Source organism: Staurois parvus, unplaced genomic scaffold (genome assembly GCF_062004578.1).
Source record: "Staurois parvus isolate SC_StPar_1 unplaced genomic scaffold, SC_StPar_1.0 ptg000362l, whole genome shotgun sequence".
In the NCBI taxonomy this organism is placed as follows: domain Eukaryota; kingdom Metazoa; phylum Chordata; class Amphibia; order Anura; family Ranidae; genus Staurois; species Staurois parvus.
The window spans coordinates 9,557,342-9,577,669 of NW_028318158.1; the positions used below are offsets into that span (position 1 = coordinate 9,557,342).

General features: G+C 41.3%; 1 protein-coding gene across 1 annotated transcript in view; it reads right to left on the minus strand.

The window, feature by feature from the left end:
* PARP1 (poly(ADP-ribose) polymerase 1) overlaps nt 1-20,328 on the minus strand; it is a 78,089-nt gene that overhangs the window by 12,872 nt on the left and 44,889 nt on the right. The window contains exons 9-18 of the mRNA XM_089685098.1: nt 18,768-18,908; nt 17,764-17,997; nt 16,373-16,441; nt 8,220-8,352; nt 6,734-6,929; nt 3,244-3,372; nt 982-1,065; nt 779-901; nt 515-643; nt 159-257 (exon numbers count right to left, since the gene is read on the minus strand). Of these exons, the coding sequence (XP_089541224.1) occupies nt 159-257; nt 515-643; nt 779-901; nt 982-1,065; nt 3,244-3,372; nt 6,734-6,929; nt 8,220-8,352; nt 16,373-16,441; nt 17,764-17,997; nt 18,768-18,908 (1,337 nt within the window). The remainder of the gene's footprint in view (nt 1-158; nt 258-514; nt 644-778; nt 902-981; nt 1,066-3,243; nt 3,373-6,733; nt 6,930-8,219; nt 8,353-16,372; nt 16,442-17,763; nt 17,998-18,767; nt 18,909-20,328) is intronic.

The following is a 20,328-nucleotide window of genomic DNA, read 5'->3' on the forward strand; positions in this document are numbered from 1 at the left end:
TGATGTCTAGGAAGTGGAAAAGGAGAAGCCAGAAACAGTGTTTGTAAATGAATGAAGTTGCATTCCTGGACTTTTTTTTTTAAGCAAACGTGTATTGTCTTTGTGCTTACTCAGTTAAAAAACTTCTGAGGCTCTAGTGCTACTTTAAAACCACTTACATCATGGATCTCAAGTTCATAGGCGTTGTGTGTCTCAGCATGTGTGTTCTTAACATACTGAGTGATTATCTTGGCTTCTTCAGAGTCCTTATCTACAACCTGTAATAAAAGATAAAAACTGAAAATCAAATCTAAAAGCTGGCCATACATGGTTCAGCATTTTTATTTTCATTCAGCCCACTATCTGAATGAAAAAAACCTGAACTGTTTTCTCCACACAGTTGAGGTGGATGGAAGAACATTTCACATCAAGCAGTGTATGCTGCCACATGTATTTAAAATTCTGTTTAATTGTAAAATATGTTAAAGATTCTTTCAATAATAGTCAATGTTCTGGACTAGTCAGGTTTCCTTACCTTAATATCAGTCTTAATTTTCTCATACTTCACATCAATAGGATCCTTCTCCGAGTCATCTGTGCCACCCCTCAGAAGACTGTAAGCAACTTCTATATCTAGCAGATTATCCAGCATCTGCACCTTTGCCTGAAACCCAGAAAAAGATGTTTACCTAATGTAAACTCAGCATTCCAGAAATAATATCTTAACCAAGGGTATGGATATAACTTTGTTACAGATTATGATCAATCATCAATAAGGCTACTCAATCTGTTCACAGACCTGGATGTATTCCACATTATCCAGGAGAGGGGGCTTCTTCATTCCAAAATCATGAGGTATTAATGTATAGAAACGATTGGACAAATCCAGCAAACGAGCTTCAGGAGCACTGTCAGATACAGCCTAGAACACAACAGAAATTGTTAAAACTGCGGCTTATAAATTCAGATCATGTCAGGTAAACATTCAACATTGCGACTCACCTGCTGCACCTCATTCAGGATAGAGTATGCACTTTGAATCTGTCGTTTGCTAAGCTTGCCCAAAGGCATCTTCTGCAGATCAATCTACAAATCAAAATAGTAACACATTACAGTATATCAAAAGCTAAGAGACATTTTAGTTCCTGGATGTTGTTTTTAATTTGTACTAAAACACACATTCCCAGGTCCGAATTTTAAAAAGGTGTACAAATGCCTCCAGAAACCCCCTTCTTTTTTCCAAGCTTCTGTAGTGGGGTTGTCATTTGGCAGGCACAAATAATACATTGTGTTCAGGAGCCAACAAGCTACTTGAGGAGCGCCCCCTGCCACAGTATCGCCTAAGACCCCCCCCAGAGTCTCCTGTGTCCCCCCTCACACAGTGCCTGCTAAACCTCCCACAGAGTCTCCTATGTCCCCCCCCTCCCAGAGTCCCACAGTGTCTACTAAACCCCCCCAGTGTGTCATGTCCCCTTCATATCAGACACACAGGTAGCACTGCCTACCTGTCAGCATGTGTATAGCAGAGCGTAGATCAGAAGACAACACAGTGCTGGGTGGAAGGCGGGAGCAGGGGCTGCCAAGCTGGTGATTGGTTGTTAGGACAGCCTAGCAACCAATGAGCAGCTTCCACCCCAATCCCGCCCTCCATCCAGCACTATGCTGCCTCCTGCTCTGTCTGTAACATGAGAGTGGCAGAGGCTGGGGGGAGGCAGAACCACTGTCACGATTGACCTGTCGGCTCCCTGCGGTCGGCCGCAATCAAAGGGTTGATGACCCACGATTTAGAGTATACATTTATCAAACTCCATTTAATTTTAGTGCATACAAAATGTAAACCAAGTTTTTTGGTAAAACATTAATGTGAGATTGTCTCAAGTATTTCAGTACTAATCATCTCAAGCCTTAAAATTGCACACACTCATGATAGTGAAACTTTGATACTGAAAATTGTCCATAGGTGACGTGATGAAAGCCTTTACAAGTTAACAGTATAGAGTTAAACAACAAATGACAACCCTAGATTTCCTGCTTCCACTTCAACATTTTTTCCCATTATCTCTTATTTTATTAACTTTATTTGCTGTCATACAGGGGGTTGGATAGTCGACCCATACTGAGCCCCACCCTCCCTTCCCAACGTGACAGCATAGTAGAGATGACAGGTTCTCTTTAACTACTTTACAATAGTGCTATAGCCGAAAGACGGCTACAGTGCGGTTGGTCAGTTCTTGGAGGGCGTCATGTAAATACAGTTGCTGGTTATCGGCAGCACTTTTTGCTGTCACAGCATAAGTACTGCTGATAACCTGCAAATGTAACAGAGCAGATCTGCACTGATAATCAGGACACTGATTGTCAGTGCCGCCCATCAGTGCCCATCATTGCTGCATATCAGTGCAGCATCATCAGTGCCTCCTCATCAATGCCCACCAGTGCCACCTTAACAGTGCAGCCTATCGGCGCCCATCAGTGCTGCCTCATCAACGCACATCAATGAGTAAGAAAAATTACCTGTTTGCAAAGTTTACAAAAGAAAAACTTTTTTCTTCAAACTTTTTGCTCTTTTTTGTTTATAGTGCAAAAAATAAAAACCCCAGTGGCGAATAAATACCACAAAAAGAAAGTTCTATTTGTGTGAAAAAAAAAAAAAAATTTCACATGGGTACAGTGTTGCATGACTGCGCAATTGTCATTCAAAGTGCAACAGTGCTGAAAGCTGAAAATTGGCCTGGGCAGGAAGGGAGTAAAAGTGCCCAGTAGGCTAGTGGTTAATGAGACATCAGGGGTCTAAAAGACCTTTGTTACGTATAGGCCCCACTGAAGCAGATCTAGCACAAATCATGCTTGATTAGCTTCTGCTCCGGCCACCTGCTGGGAAGTGGAAGTGAATCTCTTCCAATAGAAAGCCAACTTGACAGTAGTAAACACAGTCCTGGCTGCTACAACAGCTGGCAGGTACCTAAAAACCTTTGCTAGCTCTAACAGTTTATAAAGCATGCTAGTGGACAAGTGGTTAGCTATACTAATTCAGTACACAAATTTATCAGCACTAAGCTACTGTAATATGCTACTGGGGATTGAGAAGTTAAGATCCGGATATATTCAGCAAATAAGTTGCTGTCATTAGGGTAACAATTAACACCTATACCAATACTTAGTGAACTGAAAAAGGATCTGCAAAAATCCTTGCAATGCTAAACTGATGGCATTTTTTTTTCTTTCACGCAAACAAACTACACCTTATGGATAAACAGAACCTACCTCAAACTCCACCATAGCTTTCTTCATGCTCTCCACATCAAATATCATCTTTATGAGTTCTTGCACCGGTTTTGCAAGTTTGGACTTTGTTCCAGCTCCAGCCGATAGCTTTTTCACCACATCCTCCTCCTGACAGACAAAAAAAGGGATGAAGAAACTGCCGATTAACAACACAAATCAACTCAATTTCGTGTTCGTGATCTTACTACGTACTGTATTATGGATAGTTTTCAGACTATTGGTTTGATGTTTTCATGCCCATAGGTCACTGGAGTCTACATGTCCAGACCAAAAGTTAGCCTCCTCAGTATGAGTCAGTTAACTTTACTATACGATAATTATCTTGCTTAAATATCTTTACATTTAATTGATTTAAGGGTGTGTTTGTGTATGTAAATATTCCAAACACCCCTTCATATTATCCTAGGTGTCCATGCGCACAGACTTTTAGAAGCTTTTAATGACAGGGGCTTTTAAGAGCTGTAGCAAAACCCCACTGCCAGTGCGTCCAGGAGCAGCAGTGTTTTGGCAGAAAAAATGCTTGATGCGTCTAAATGCGTGTTAACGCTAGGTGCGTTTATAGCACTTGAGCGTTCATTCATTCCAATGGCCAGAATACATTATTATTCTGGCCAATGAAATTAACGCCCAAGCGCATGACGCCTGTAAACGTGCCTAAAAGCTTGTAAACACGATTGACACCTTTACAAGCATCAGGCATTTTTTTCTGACAAAAATGCTGCAGCCAAGAGGAGGAGTGTGTTTAAAACGCCGTGTGCATGAGGCCTAAAACAGTGCCACCTATAGATTACAATGGCCTCTGCCAGCTTACTTATAATTGCGACGTCATCATGATCACATGATTTGAACCATTCTGAACAGTTCCCAATCATAAGTGAAGACTGACAGCGACAGCTAGGTTTGGCAGCTATGATAGCTGTTTAAAGGATGACATTTAATAAAGTATCTCCAGTACAGACACTGTACTAAGGAGCACGTTTATGCAGATTTTGGGTAGAAGGGGGTTAAACAATTGTTAGCGTATTGTTTAATTAGTCAAACATGCAGCAGATCTGACTATCTATAGAAAATATTTCTGCAGCAATGTACTATAGAGGGCGGTCTCTCTCTAAATGAAAATTCATGAAATATACAGTTTTATAAACAAAGTCAATAGACTGCTGAAAGGTGGTTTCCACTTACTAATAAAGTATGCTACGCCCCAAATAATTAGTAATACAAGGACATCTTTCTAGGTAAAGCACCCCTCATTTAAAGAAGGGAAAAGAATCTTGGCAACTAAGCAGCGAAGACTCTATTTAAGGAGCAGATCAGATACTAGTGGTGCACCGAAATGAAAATTCTTGGACAGAAATCGAAAATTCAGGATGCATCTGGCTGAAAACAAAAACAGACAGATTTAAAAAAGTAATTTTTTTTTTAATATAGAATTGTATCATATTCGACTTTTTAATTAATATCATGAATATGAATTTGTTTTCAGCATCTTTTTGACCAATAGGCTGCTTCCACACCGAGTAGTTCTTACAGCGCTTTTGCATTAAAAAAAGGCACAAGAAAAGCTCAAGAAACATGTATCCCTTTAAGTTCAATGTGCGTCTTCACACTGGTCTGTTGTTCTTCCCTTGCGGTGTTATAAATCCTCCTTGCTGCATTATTGGTGAGAAGGAAAAAAAAAAAAAAAACAAGGGACCTTCCCATTGAGTCCTGGTTCACATCTATAATTTTTTGAGCTGCTGTGTTTTTGGACTTTTTAAAACGCAAAATGTTGCATTTTTGGTTCAATAGACTTCAAAGGAAATGCTGCAGAAAACGCATGTCATTCGGGTTTGCCCCATTTTTTGCTTTCATTAGCAAAATGCTTAAAAAACACGGCAAAAATGTATGTGCAAATATGGACAAAACGCAAACTGCAGGCCGGAAATGCATTCAAAATGGATCAAAATACAGGTTTTGCATGTTTAATCTGCCCAGCAACAAAGTGGCCAAAAAAAACTCATTCAAAAGTGTGTGTGCAAAAATGCAAAATGCACTGAAAAAGCACTGCGAAATGGGCAACCCGCAAAGTGCACTGGTGTGAAATGCATTTAGAACACATTAAAAAAAAAAAGCATGTAAAACACGTTGCCTTTTTGATGCATTTTGAATCTGCACAGCAACAAGTTGGGAGGAAACAAAAACGCACCAAAAAAGTGTTAAAAAATCTGCATGCAAAAAACGCACAAAACAATCTGCATTGGTGTGAACCAGGACTGAAGTGCATTAAAACCGTATAAATGCACGTGTTGCGTTTTTTATGTGTTTTTAATTTGCCCAGCAACAAGTTAGCCAAAAAAAAAAATTCAGTAAACGCAAAACATCAAACATGTAAAAAATGTGTGTGCAAAAACGCAAAATGCATTGGTGTGAGCCAGGCCTGAAAAGCATTAAAAACCCATAAAAAATGCACACATGCTTTTTTTTTTTAAAATTACATGACCTATGAAAAAAGCAAACCTGGTAAAATCATGGCAAAACGCATTAAAATTACTGTAAAACTGCGCATTTGCGGAGGCCATTATTGGCACCTTTTTTCCTATCGGCAGAATGCCGATAACACGGTTTTTGGCTGATATTTCGGTTCATCCCTTTCAGATACTTAAATATTCTGGACATTGCAATGTTTACACTACTCTATTCTGCATTGTTAATTGATTCTAAGGCCCCTTTCAGACAGGGCGGATCCGTGAGGGTGATCTGCCTGTTCATCGGAAGATCTCTCCGCTGATACTCGCTGAGCAGGCGGATGACAGGTCTTTGTTCGCACACAGACACTGCCCGCTGATTTCAATGGGACAGTTGGATGGAAACGGACCACCTGCCTGTTTCCACCCGATTGTCATCCAATCCGATCTGCTGGACGGATGGGGAACAGATCCCCATCAGTCTGTTTTTGGCGTACAGGATCAGATGGCGGTGCGTGTCCGCTGACACCAATCGGGACCAATCGGGTCCACCTGAAAAACAGACTCCATCGGTCCGCTCCTGTGAAAGGGGCCTAAAGACGGCAATCAGCTTTCTATGGAGGTACCTGCTACTCCGTGTATCCATTCACACAGAGTTGTGGCACGGCCCGCCCCCTCTCTCTTCTCATTAGCTCACTGGCTGTGATTGACAGTAGAAGCCAATGGCTTCTGATTTTGTCTCAGCGAGACTCCGGTGCACATTGCAGGATCAAGAAGGGGCTTAGGTGAGTATTAGGGGGGAGCTGCATGGAGAAGGATTTTTATTGTATGAAGGTAGGAACCCTTGAGCATGTACAACCACTTTAAAGCTGTAAGCTTTATAAATAGTGAAGTGGTTTGGACATAAGACCGTGCTGCTGCCCCTTGATTCATAAATCTTCACATCTAGGTCTTTAGACTTGCTGGTGTGTTGCTTTGATCAAGTAATTAATCACGTCTACTGTTATGCAACTTCAAACACTTACTTGGCCATAGTCTATCTCCAGTGGATAGAACTTATTGGGGTGTTTGGTGAAGTTGGTAGAGTGCCAGGCATTTCCAGTTTTCTCTTGATACAGACTAAGGAAATGGTCAACGGCTTCCTCTTTAGAAGACATTTCTTCTAGTTTGTTACTGCCTATAACTGTTCCGACGCGGCCCCAGGACCGGAAGACCCAGTACCTGCGAAATTAACATAATACAGGGTTAATCCATACATCTATGAAAGAAATAAAAAGTACATATATAAAAGACATTACGTGCTTTGTACTATAAAGCAGAGATGCAACAGGTTAATATGTTTACATACGTTAGAGAAAACAAATGAAATGTATTTCTGAATGTGACTTGTGCACCTGACTTAGAATCTTATCCTCTATGTACAGGAGAACTAAGGCTGACAACAGACAAAATTTGGCCAGTTCAGCATGGATCAGGCGAATTTAGATCAATGCGCGACCGTCCCTGTTCATCGAAGTTGAAGACTAGATCAACTTCTTTCTAACAGACAAGTCTAAAAACTTGTCACTGGATCCCGCTTTCAGAAAGCAAATAATGAAAAAACTACTCAGTTTCATGAAAAAAAAAGAAAAAAAACTGGCCAGCTTTAGACTGGGAAAGGAAGGGGCAACACGAGTCAATTAGATGTGCAGCATGCACAAGCATGGAAAACGAACATGCTGGCACCAGGAAAGAGGATATTAATGGCCTCATCATTCTGCTACTACTACTTTCCTGTAAAATCCCAGACTGGGGATGGGGAGGCAACCAAGATGAAATGCATAACTGTATCAGAACAAAAACCAGGTCACCATTCTGACTAGGCTGTCACTCAAAACAGTGCAAACAGAATGAAAAATACAAATCCTTAGCAGAAAAAACGGCTCTGGAGCCCAGCTTATTTGGTATCCGAACAACAACCCTCGTCCCCCCCGCCATTATTACTATATTACAGAATTGACAACCTACTATTAGCCACTCTTTGCAAGATTCTTCCCTCCTAAAAAAAAAAAAAAAAATTGGATTTTTTTTTTTTTATCTTGTCCCCCACATGCTTTGGGTTGATTTGCCAGCCCTCATTACTGCTGTTTTGTAGGGATGTAGGCGCAGGCAGATTAAACCAGGGCTTTAAGAGGGGGACCAGATATGTGGCACTCACATAAGATTCTTCAAAGCAATGGTCTCTTTTCAATACAATTGAGATATGTGGCATGGGCAGCCAGAGGGAATTAAAAGACTTTTCCATGCAGTTTTTTTCCTTTTTCTTATTCCATTTAGGTGATGGCAGGAGCTCCTTCTACTACAACCTGTCTCTGAATTTTCACATCTAGACTTCACCTACTTATAAATCATCTATATTCCAAACACAAGTATAAAAAAAAAAAAAAAAAATCACTCTAATCTCCTCATTAACCTCTCTTCCAATAGCAATTATCCATTGTAACCAATATGAATTCATTATTAGATACAGACCTGGCATCTCTGTCATGTTCTATCAACTGCAGTTTATAATAAGAGTTTGTCCCTCGGGATATATCCACCAGGCCCAGAGTGGCACTGAAGATCTTGCTACTTTTCTCCAACACATGACATGAATTCTCAAGTCCTAAAAGCAATCAGATATACATCCATATTTACATATTTGTATCAAGTTATTAAAATTTCCATGGCATAAAAATTGTTCCATTTCAAGTCTAGTACAGTTGTGGTAAAGAGTGCTACTCTATGCTCTGTTTTCTTCAGCAGGAAATTCAGACTAGGGTTAGACTACCATGTTTTGAACAGGAAATCAAAACACTCAGGAAAGCCACACTAACCAAAGCACAACATATAAAACAGCATATACAACCCCTTAACATCTATCCGCCTTAACCCTGATTTCCCTCCCAGGATGCACCAAGATTTTTTTATCTAAACACTGGCCATATAAACAGGTCTTGGCGAAACACTTCATCCACAACGGCAAGTTGAAAACACTTCAAGAATTACTTACGAGTCTGGATATCCGCGAATTCCCCTTTTGGGCATACCTCCAAATTAGACACTACCTGCTATCACATAAACCCATTCAGAACTGGTCCCGCCCTCTTACCCTGTTCGAGTCTATTTGCGCTAAAGCAGAACCATGTAAACATTTGATTTCAGAGATCTACCCCCTCTTACTGGAAAACAGGACATACAACTCTCTTCCCTCTTGTCGGGCCTGGAATAGAGATTTAGACACTAACCTATCAGACTCCGACTGGGATTTAATCTTTCAGCACTCTCATAAATGCTCCCTTAATGTCTCGACCCAGGAAAACAGCTACAAAATAGCCTCTAGATGGTATCACACCCCTTTGAGGATTCATCGTTTCAATCCTTCCTTTCCCAACAGCTGTTGGAGATGCGGAACTTCTGCTGGTTCGTTTCTCCACATCTGGTGGTCCTGTCCGGCTCTTCAACCGTTTTGGCGAGAGGTTCATCGGCTTGTGGTGTCCGTAACTACCTTGCCCTTAGTTCTTTCCCCAGCTCAATTTCTCCTTCACCACTCTCCCCTTCCCAGGGGACAATACTTCAAATCCCTGGCCATGCATATGGTCAATGCGGCCAGACTTTGTATTCCTGTTCTGTGGGGCTCCACCCGTCCTCCCTCTATACGTGATTGGCTCACCCGAGTGGGAAAAATAGCGGATATGGAGGAGTTGATTGCAACTGCACACGATACCCCCACGACATTTTCTCACGTATGGGCCTGTTGGACACATTTTCTGACTACTCCTGTTTACCGATCTCTTATGGACCAGTCGGTCTGAATTCAATTGGACCCCCTGAGGGCGCTACTCTCTCTTGCTTGACTCTATGAGGGCAGATTACCCCTGTTTGTCCTCCTCCCCCAACCGACCGATTCTGATGACAGGCTGGAATTTTGTAGGTTTTGCGAATGTATCACCATATGGATTCTCATTTGCCCACCCCCTGTGCTGCTCCTTCCCCCCCCCCCCCCCGTTTTGTTTTTCTTTTGTTTTGTTCTTCTCTCTCTTACTCTCCCCCCCTCTTTTTTTTTGTTTTTCTCCGCTCTAAGGCTTCTTTTCTTCATTTCTGACTAACCTCTGCATGCATTGGTCAACTACCCAAAGGACAATTAGCTATGATGACAGAATCACCTCCCCTTTCATACTAGCAGTATACTTGATCACACATTCTCACACCCGCGCTCAGACGCCTCCACCACTTTCAACTTATAGCACTGACTCTGGCTTAGACGTTGTTTGTGTTCTTCTCCCTGCTGCAGATCCACACTTTGTGACGTTACCAGAGGAGGTCTGGGGCCTCATGGCCTAACGAGTTTCATTATAAGCGTTCTAATGTATTTCAGGCACTACCGTGTCGTGGTTTAGTTACCCCACACTGCTTTGTTTTTGTAATTGTACTTGTTTTCATGCACTCTTGACTGGATGTGTGTGTTGCTAATTGTCTTTCTCACATTTCATGTTTATCTTAGCTTATTATGTCAATCTGTATTTCACAATAAACATTTTTTTGGAAACAAAAAAAAAACAGCATATAGACAAGAGTAGAGTCCAAGGTGTGGAGGGGCTCAGTGTGTAAGCACTATTTTGTTTTTACATACTGTCACCAGTGCAGTACAGCGTCATCATATAACTGGCATGGCGGTGATCAGGGACACTGACTGGTGACAGTATGGAAAAAAAAAAAAAAAAAAAAAAAAAATATATATATATATATATATATATATATATATATATATATATATATATATATAAAGTTTTAAATATTTTTTTTATTATTGTTCATTTTTTATTACATTTTTTTCTTTTTCTTAAAGATTTTTTTTTTCATATTTCACTATGGCCAAAGTAGTATAATGTTACCATACATTTACTACTTTGGGGAAGTGATCAGTATTTTATTTACACAATTTGCTTATAGCAAAGACTTACTTTGCTATAAGCAAGCATTTACCTGAATGACAGATTCATTCAGGGTTTTTTTTTTGTGCTTAGCTGTGATTTGGCCAAGGCTAATCACATGACACGTGCATGTGATTCGCTGTGACGATTCACAGCTAGACACTAGTAGACAATGGATGGCATGAATGAAGCCATCCATGGTGTACAACCGTCATGTGACCTGCTGTGATTGGTCACAGCAGGTCACATGGTACCAGCAACGGGGCCGGTACTCAGATCTGTCATCGGCCGTGTCCGAGGTACATTGGTTTTGTTTTTTTGCTATATTATTTTCAACTCACTTTGATTTATTTATGCATTTCTGTGGTTTTAAAAAATGGTGCCTGCACGATCCATACACCTAGGGAAGCCTATTGAAATGAGTGGTCTGTCCTATAGGTGCGCTATGAGAACGCACACGCTGGCATGCCCCTTACACCCCGGTCACGTCAGGTGCAACTTGCAAAATTGTATGCCAAGTCGCACCCTATTGTCCGCTATAACAGCGGTCGTATCGATGCGGTTCTGACTTTGTCGAAGCCGCGCCGACCTCTAAAGTAGTGCACGCAGCAGTGCTTTTGGTGCGATTTGCATAGACGTTGGTGTCAGCAGGTCACCCAATTTTCAAATTGGTTTTGATGTGACCGGGGGCTCAGGGTGTAAGCGAGCGCTTATGGTATTTGTTCCCTGGTTCCCTTTTTGTTTTCCCGAATGAAGGAGCTCGGGGGAGGGGCGCACTTTGGCACCCTCACCTTGAGTGCCAGGGGAGCTTTCCCAGAGCTGGCCCAGAGGTCGTTGGATGGAAACTATCCTCCGCTAGGCGGCTCTTTTTGATTTTCTCGTAATTTTTCCATGCCGGGCACTTTTACAAGGTGTGGAGGGGCTCAGTGTGTAAGCACTATTTTGCTTTTACATACTGTCACCAGTGCAGTACAGCGTCATCATATAACTGGCATGGCGGTGATCAGGGACACTGACTGGTGACAGTATGGAAAAAAATATATATATAAAAAAAGTTTTAAATATTTTTTTATTATTGTTCATTTTTATTACATTTTTTTCTTTTTCTTAAAGATTTTTTTTTTCATATTTCACTATGGCCAAAGTAGTATAATGTTACCATACATTTACTACTTTGGAGAAGTGATCAGTATTTGTTTTTTTTTTTTTATTTACACAATTTGCTTATAGCAAAGACTTACTTTGCTATAAGCAAGCATTTACCTGAATGACCGATTCATTCAGGGTTTTTTTTTTTTGTGCTTAGCTGTGATTTGGCCACGGCTAATCACATGACACGTGCATGTGATTCGCTGTGACGATTCACAGCTAGACACTAGTAGACAATGGATGGCATGAATGAAGCCATCCATGGTGTACAACCGTCATGTGACCTGCTGTGATTGGTCACAGCAGGTCACATGGTACCAGCAACGGGGCCGGTACTCAGATCTGTCATCGGCCGTGTCCGAGGTACATTGGTTTTGTTTTTTTGCTATATTATTTTCAACTCACTTTGATTTATTTATGCATTTCTGTGGTTTTAAAAAATGCTTCCTGCACAATCCATACACCTAGGGAAGCCTATTGAAACGAGTGGTCTGTCCTATAGGTGCGCTATGAGAACGCACACGCTGGCATGCCCCTTACACCCCGGTCACGTCAGGTGCAACTTGGCATGCGACTTGCAAAATTGTATGCCAAGTCGCACCCTATTGTCCGCTATTACAGCGGTCGTACCGGTGTGGTTCCGACTTTGTCGAAGCCGCGCCGACCTCTAAAGTAGTGCACGCAGCAGTGCTTTTGGTGCGATTTGCATAGACGTTGGTGTCAGCAGGTCACCCAATTTTCAAATTGGTTTTGATGTGACCGGGGGCTCAGGGTGTAAGCGAGCGCTTATGGTATTTGTTCCCTGGTTCCCTTTTTGTTTTCCTGAATGAAGGAGCATGGGGGAGGGGCGCACTTTGGCATCCTCACCTTGAGTGCCAGGGAAGCTTTCCCAGAGCTGGCCCAGAGGTTGTTGGATCGAAACCATCCTCCGCTAGGCGGCTCTTTTTGATTTTCTCGTAATGATGAACCATTTCCACGCCGGGCACTTTTACCCCCTTCCTGCCCCGGCCATTTTCAGGTTTCAGCGCTCTCACAATTTCAATGACAATTGCGCGGTCATACAACATTGTACCCAAACAAACATTTTATCATTTTATTCACACAACTAGAGCTTTCTTTTGGTGGTATTTAATCACCGCTGGGGTTTTTATGTTTTGCTAAATTAACAAAAAAAAGACAGAAAAAAAAAAAAAAAAACAAAAACACGGTTTTCTTTAGTTCTGTTATAAAAGTTCGCAAATAATTGTTCTTCATAAAATTTAGGCCGAGATGTATTCTGCTACATGTCTTTGGTGAAAATAACCCAAATTAGGATGTATTTTTTTGTTTGTAGGAAAGTTATAGAGTTCACAAACTATTATACTACTACAGTATACTATCAAGTATAATTGAACTCAGAGCTGCAAGGCTAGAGTGCAAATTGCTTATCCACAATACTGCCTGCAGGCTCTGATCTACCGTAATAATGTTACATTAGAGCTTAAACTGTAACTGGTAAAAAAGCAAAGTGAGGAACACAACATGGATGTCAGCAGAAGTATGCAGACTACCTAAAATCACTGCTGATTTAAATCTGATTGTTTTGCAAAATGAATAGTATTCCCACAGATGTGACATTATAATGGTCACTGTGGATATAATCAACAGCTTAATCTCTGAGATGACTGGTTTGGTTTTCACACTTGCATTGCATGTCCCTCTGTGTTTTGGTGCTATAATTAAAATATCACCCAAGAGCTTAAAAGTGAGAGGTGTGACCTATGAGGTATATCAACTATGACTAACTAGCACACGCCAAGGGAAGCAGGGAGCCTCTCAAGGTGTTAATACGGTACTGCGGGACTACCTTTAGGTTTCAAAAAACAAGCACAAATCAAAACACTAAGCAAATTACTTTAAACATGAGGAAAATAAATTATCTATATAACATGCAGTTCCTGCTTTACTCTTCAAAACGGCCTGCCCTAGTAAAGCCCACTTGAATACTGGGCACTATCTTTATACAGCCTTAAATTTCTATTCAAGCTCACAAGATGATCTACTCCAGCACATAGCTTCATTCTGTATGTCATGTCAAATGGAAGACCCTTTAAAGCCAAGAAAGGCTCTGCCATTTGATAGCTGAAATACTGGGGTAGCAGGGCTAAGTGTCAGAAGGGGGTGGGGCATAACTGGGACTGGGTCTTGCACACAGCAAGGGATTCAGATCCAAGGGGGTCCCACAAGAACACAGAAGAAAATAAAATCAAGCACCTGAAGACATTAAAATGTGCCTGGACTTCAGTGGTACTGTTTGCTTGGGTACCTTTTAGGCCAAACCAGGGTCATTTTAACCACTTGACCTCCAGAAGGTTTTACCCCCTTCATGGCCAGGGCATTTTATTAGCACTGTGCTAATTTTACTGGCAATTGCGTGGTCATGCAACACTATACTCAAATTAAATTTATATAATTTTTAACACAAATAGCTCTCTTTTGGTGGTATTTATTCACCACTGGGTTATTTGCTAAACGAAAAAATACTGAAAATTTTGGGGAAAAATAGCCACGATTTTTTATGCTTATAAAACTTTGCAAATAATCTTTTTTCAGAAATTTTGGCCAATGTATTCTGCTACATTTCTTTGGTAAAAATAACCCAAAATATGTGTATATTATTTGGACTGTGTGAAAGTTAGAGTCTACAAACTAGGGTATACACACTATATTGCCAAAAGTTTTGGGGTGCCTGCCTTCGCACGCACATGAACTTTAATGGCATCCCAGTCTTAGTCCGTAGGGTTCAATATTGAGTTGTCCCTTTGCAGTTATAACAGCTTCAACTCTTCTAGGAAGGCCGTCCACAAGGTTTAGGAGTGTCTATGGGAATGTTTGTCCATTCTTCCAGAAGCGCATTTGTGAGGTCAGGCACTGATGTCAGACGAGAAGGCCTGGCTTGCAGCCTCCGCTGTAAATCATCCCAAAGGTGTTCTATCGGGTTCAGGTCAACACTGTGCAGGCCAGTCAATTTCCTCCACCCCAAACTCGCTCATCCATGTCTTTATGAACCTTGCTTTGTGCACCAGTGCTCAATCATGTTGGAACAGGAAGGGGCCATCCCCAAACTGTTCCCACAAAGATGGGAGCATGAAATTGTCCAAAATGTCTTGGTATGCCGACACCTTAAGATTTCCCTTCACTGGAACTAAGGGGCCAAGCCCAACCACCTGAAGAAAAAAACCCCACACCATAATCCCCCCTCCACCAAATTTACACTTGGTACAGTGCAGTCAGGTAAGTACCGTTCTCCTGGTAACCGCCAAACCCAGACACGTTCATTGGATTGCCAGACAGAGAAGCGTGATTTGTCACTCCAGAGAACACATCTCCACTGCTCTAGAGTCCAGTGGCGGCGTACATTACACCACTGCATCCGACGCATTGCTTTGCATTGCACTTGGTGACGTAAGGCTTGGATGCAGCTGCTCGGCCATGGAAACCCATTCCATGAAGCTCTCTACGCACTGTTGTGCTAATCTGAAGGCCACATGAAATTTGGAGGTCTTTAGCGATTGACTCTGCAGACAGTTGGTGACTTCTGCGCACTTCAGCATGTCAGCACCCCCCTCTGTCATTTTACGTGGCCTACCACTTTGTGGCCGAGTTACTGTTCCCAGTTGCTTCCACTTTGTTATAATAAAACAGTTGACCGTGGAATATTTAGTAACAAGGAAATTTCACGGATGGACTTATTGCAGAGGTGGTAACCTATCACGGTACCACGCTTGAATTCACTGAGCTCCTGAGAGCGACCCATTCTTTCACAAATGTTTGTAGAAGCAGTCTGCATGCCTAGGTGCTTGATTTTATACACTTGTGGCCATGGAGGTGATTGGAACATCTGAATCCAATGATTTGGAGGGGTGTCCCAATACTTTTGGCAATATAGTGTATATTTGATCAATTCTGATTACATACTGTCACCAGTGCAGTACAGTGTCATCATATGATTGATGTAGCAGTGATCAGGGACACTAACTGGTGACCGTGTGAAGAAAAAAAAAAAAAAAAATGTATTCAATTCTTTCAACTTTTTTTTAAAAAACACTTTCACTAACTTTAGCAGTCATAAATGGGTTAACGTTCATGAATAGCTTTGCTTATGGTTGCGGTCTGTGATTGGCTACTACAAATCACATGGTACAAGTAGCGAGGTACCATGTGATTGCTGTGGGCCAATCACAGATCACAACCGTATGCAAGCTGTTCATGAATGGAAATCCATCACGATACTTCGGCAACTCACAGCGTTCGCGGGAGGGAGGCGCGCTAGTGTGCATGTGTAGCTCCCGACCTACAGGTACGTTATTATGCCTATACATGCCATCCACCCACAGTAAAATTTCTATGGGTGGTCTGCAAGAGGTTCAGGACAGCAATCTAGGAGGGCCAAATCTCCAAGCTCATGAAATACTAATGAAACACAAAGCTAAATAAAAATAATTTTAAACATCTGTTTTTGCCATATTATTGGGCATTGTGGGTCTGAAAATTTGAATTTTAACTTTTTTCTAGGTTACTCACCTGAGTCTGGATCAACAGCTGCTCCACCTTTAACAGTTAACTTCATCTTTTTCTCAGACTTGCTGCTCCCTGAAACAAAAAAAAAAACAAAAAAAAGTTGGCTTGTGGGTGGATAGACTTGTGAAGGAATTGCTGTCCTATGATCTAGGCACCACTACCTGCCAAAAACGTTATTCCTTCATTGTTTTGTGTGTTTTGTTGTAGTTCTAGATTTCTGTGGCGGTCTGTCCTGTAATTTAATATCTATCTTGTGGGATTATCATGGATCACTACTAGATGAATGGTAAGAAATCTACTTTGGTGATGAGAAAGGTTGATTACTGGGGTCTTTTAATGGATGTCAGTTTATCCTTATTCAATTGAAAAAAGACCCCCCCCCCCCCCCCTTTGTTTATTTCCAGTCTTGGGCATTTCGTAATCTATGTCTTGAGTTCTGGGAACACCTTTAATGGTACTTATTATGAGGAGCATTTTTACCTAATTAGGACAGGTATGTTGCTGCTTAAGGCTGCTCATATATCCCTGTGGTTGATGTTGGGTTTTGAGCTATTAATTATTTTGTCTTTTCTAGACTGGATTTTTGTTGTCTTCCTATCCTCTGTATTTTGAATGTACGATTGCAGTTGGTGAGGTCCTGGGCTGATCCTTGTGGCGTATTATCAATTAACTCCTTCTGCTGGCTTTGCAGGTAAGTGAAGTGACATTATTATGTTCTCCTCTGAATATATACACACCTCTATTTTCAAATTATATCTTATTATGTACTATCGAAGCTGCTTTGTGTTTTATTCTCTAGGTAGCCATAAAATCTGTTCATCTTCTGCTCCCGAAGAAGTAAAACAACACGAAACATGTTGCGCTCTGTCTGTATGGATGGTACCACCCTTTGCTATGTATACTAACCAGACAACAATTATACTTATGTGATTAGGAAACAAACAGTTTTTCTATATATTGTGTGTGACCACCACCCTAATCAGCATAAGGGTGCAAGATGCCACTTTGAGTTGCATTTTAATTAAATTTTAATATGTGCAGAAAAAAAAGAAGATTGGATTTTTTTTTTTTTTAAAGTAAAAGTATGAGGATCTCATAAAGTCCATGGACTGCAGTCCAACGTCTTTCTTTGCTTGTATACCTGCCAAAACAGCCCAGAGATCTAGGATATTTCTGAAGATTACACTGCAGTTAAGCTAAACAGCTTGGTCCATGATCAGTTCCTGCATGTCACAGGACATTGAAGGAGCTGAGTGCGAGACAGTCCCCCACCCCCCTCTTTGTACTATGTGATATGCAAACAGTACAGTATTAAAGTTAAGTCATATATTTGGTTTGTGTAAAAAAAAAACCAAAAAAACAAAAACTGCCATACCCAGGCACAAGGCACTTACCCTGGTCCTCTTTTACTTTGCCAGTACTTTTCCCAAGTCCTGATTTTGATTTTGCCTGGGGCTCCTGTACTGCCTCCTGTTTTATTTCTGCACCCCAAGTAGAGATGCCATGCTGGGCAAGCAGGTCCTGGAAGCTCTTTCCAGACTTCAGTTCATTCAGGAAGTCCTCACTCAACACCCGAATGTTGGCTGCTTTCACTTCTTCCATTTTCTTACTCATCTTCTCCACCTCCTCTGTGAATGTGCAAAGTAAATGTATGGTCAATATCAAAGAACATCTCTGCTATTTGCATCTAAACTGACCACATTTTATAAGCCCAATGCCATGTGACCAAAACAATGGCACTTTGCGCAAAATTGCCAGTGTGAAGGAAAAGCTGGGTCTTTTCCAACTAATATACCTGTGGTAAAATTTAATATAAAAAGAAAACAAGAAGAAATAATAAAAACCTAAAAAGAGAAACTAACTATAGGTAGATCAAAATGTCCAGGGGTCTACCGCTTAAAAAAATCTACACAAAGCTGAAAAGGCTCTCTCTAGCACAGCAGAATAACTCTTCAAGAGGAAGAAAACCAAACCCAAACTTCTATTGATAGGACTTAAACCCCATAGGTATGCCATTACCCAACAAATAAAACAGATACAGTTTATGATATTCCAATAGTCAAGCATGAAACTTTTAATAAATTAAGAAAAGCTTGCAGCCAACTTTGTATTTTTTACACTATATGGCCAAAAGTGAGTGGACACCTGAACATCACATTCTAAAACCCAAGAAGCTGCCCTGCTTCCTTGCAACTATAAGCTTCCAATTTTGAGGGAATGCCATTCACAAGATTTTGTGTTGTCTGTGGGACTTTGTTCCCAGTCGGCCAAAAGAGCATTTGTGACCTGGAACATTAGAAACTAGCAACTTGCATTTTCCAAACACAATTTGCAGAATACAGACCATAGACCATACAGAACAAACCATAAAGAACATGCAAGACATGGAGACTCTTACTTTGGGTGCTGACGCACACTGTGGCTTTGTTGGCAGATCCAGTTGTTTTTCCACCTAGTTCTTCAATGATCGTCTTCACATCATCTTTGTTTTTGGACAGTTTGCCAAGAATCATAACGGACATATTTGTCAGTGGCTTGCCTAATAGGAAGGTAATTTCACAATTAGCAAAAACATGAGAAAAGAGAGTTTTTATATGAACACGGAAAGGGAAAACTCCCCATTACGGTCATCAGCAATCAGATTCCAGCAGCCATGCTCTCCAGTGATGCATAGATAATGGAATCTATTATCTGAATGGTTTCTTGCAAGACCTTTGATTCAGAAAACTATGAGCTACCAGATCCATGTTTGAGAGCTTTTTGCACACATTTGATAAATCATTTTTACTCACTTCAGTGTGCATGGTGATATGGAACGTGTTGTGTAACCAACGCTTGTGCATGTAGGCACCCCAGATGCATGTTTACATTTGTGTGCGCTTGTACACTGGGGCAGGCTCAAAATGTTTGGGGAGGGGGTGTTTAAGTGCTATGGTGCGACTAATTCTTTTTTTTTTTTTTAAACGCTTTTGTCCTCTATTTCTATAATATAGGGGACCAATAGGAGAGAAGTGGTGACTACATTACTGGGGTCCATGGAAGCAATCCAGCAGCTGCACAACCCGCTTGCTTGCTTCCACCTGACAGTCAACTTATATTTACATGCATATACATGTGAGTAATACAAAAACGAATTCTCCTGCGCTCTAGGGCTCAGACAGGTGGCGAACAGATGGAACCAGGCCTGGAGGGATCGTCCACCAATGCATAAAGGGCTGTGCGGCTCCAAAACAAGGCTGGGGAAGCTCAATCAACACTGCAGAATGAAATGAAAATGAGAAGCGCACCAACCTTGCGCATTACCTCAGTAACCAAAATGTATTAATTGTAAAAAATATACTCACAAACAGCGAATAAAATCAGGCATGTAAGTCCTCACAGGGACTTGAAGCTAACATGAGTCCCATCAGGGGAGTAGGTGTTCAGTACAGCTGATGCGTTTCGAAGGGGGTCCCTTCTTCCTCAGAGCTAACTGAACTGTGAGTGCTCTCTCCTATATGTACTCCTGGACTGAACCTAGGCCCTCCTCACTGGGTTGGGCAGTCTCAGGTTAGTAGGAGGGGCCAAGATATAGTTTACATTTATCTTATAATTTATATATATATTATATTTTATATCTTATATTTTACGTTTGTCTATATCATTTCTCTCTGATGGCATTACAAATAGTGATTGTCTGTTGACGATATCTTGGCCCCTCCTACTAACCTGAGACTGCCCAACCCAGTGGGGAGGGCCTAGGTTCAGTCCAGGAGTATATATAGGAGAGAGCACTCACAGTTCAGTTAGCTCTGAGGAAGAAGGGACCCCCTTCGAAACGCGTCAGCTGTACTGAACACCTACTCCCCTGATGGGACTCATGTTAGCTTCAAGTCCCTGTGAGGACTTACATGCCTGATTTTATTCGCTGTTTGTGAGTATATTTTTTACAATTAATAAATTTTGGTTACTGAGGTAAT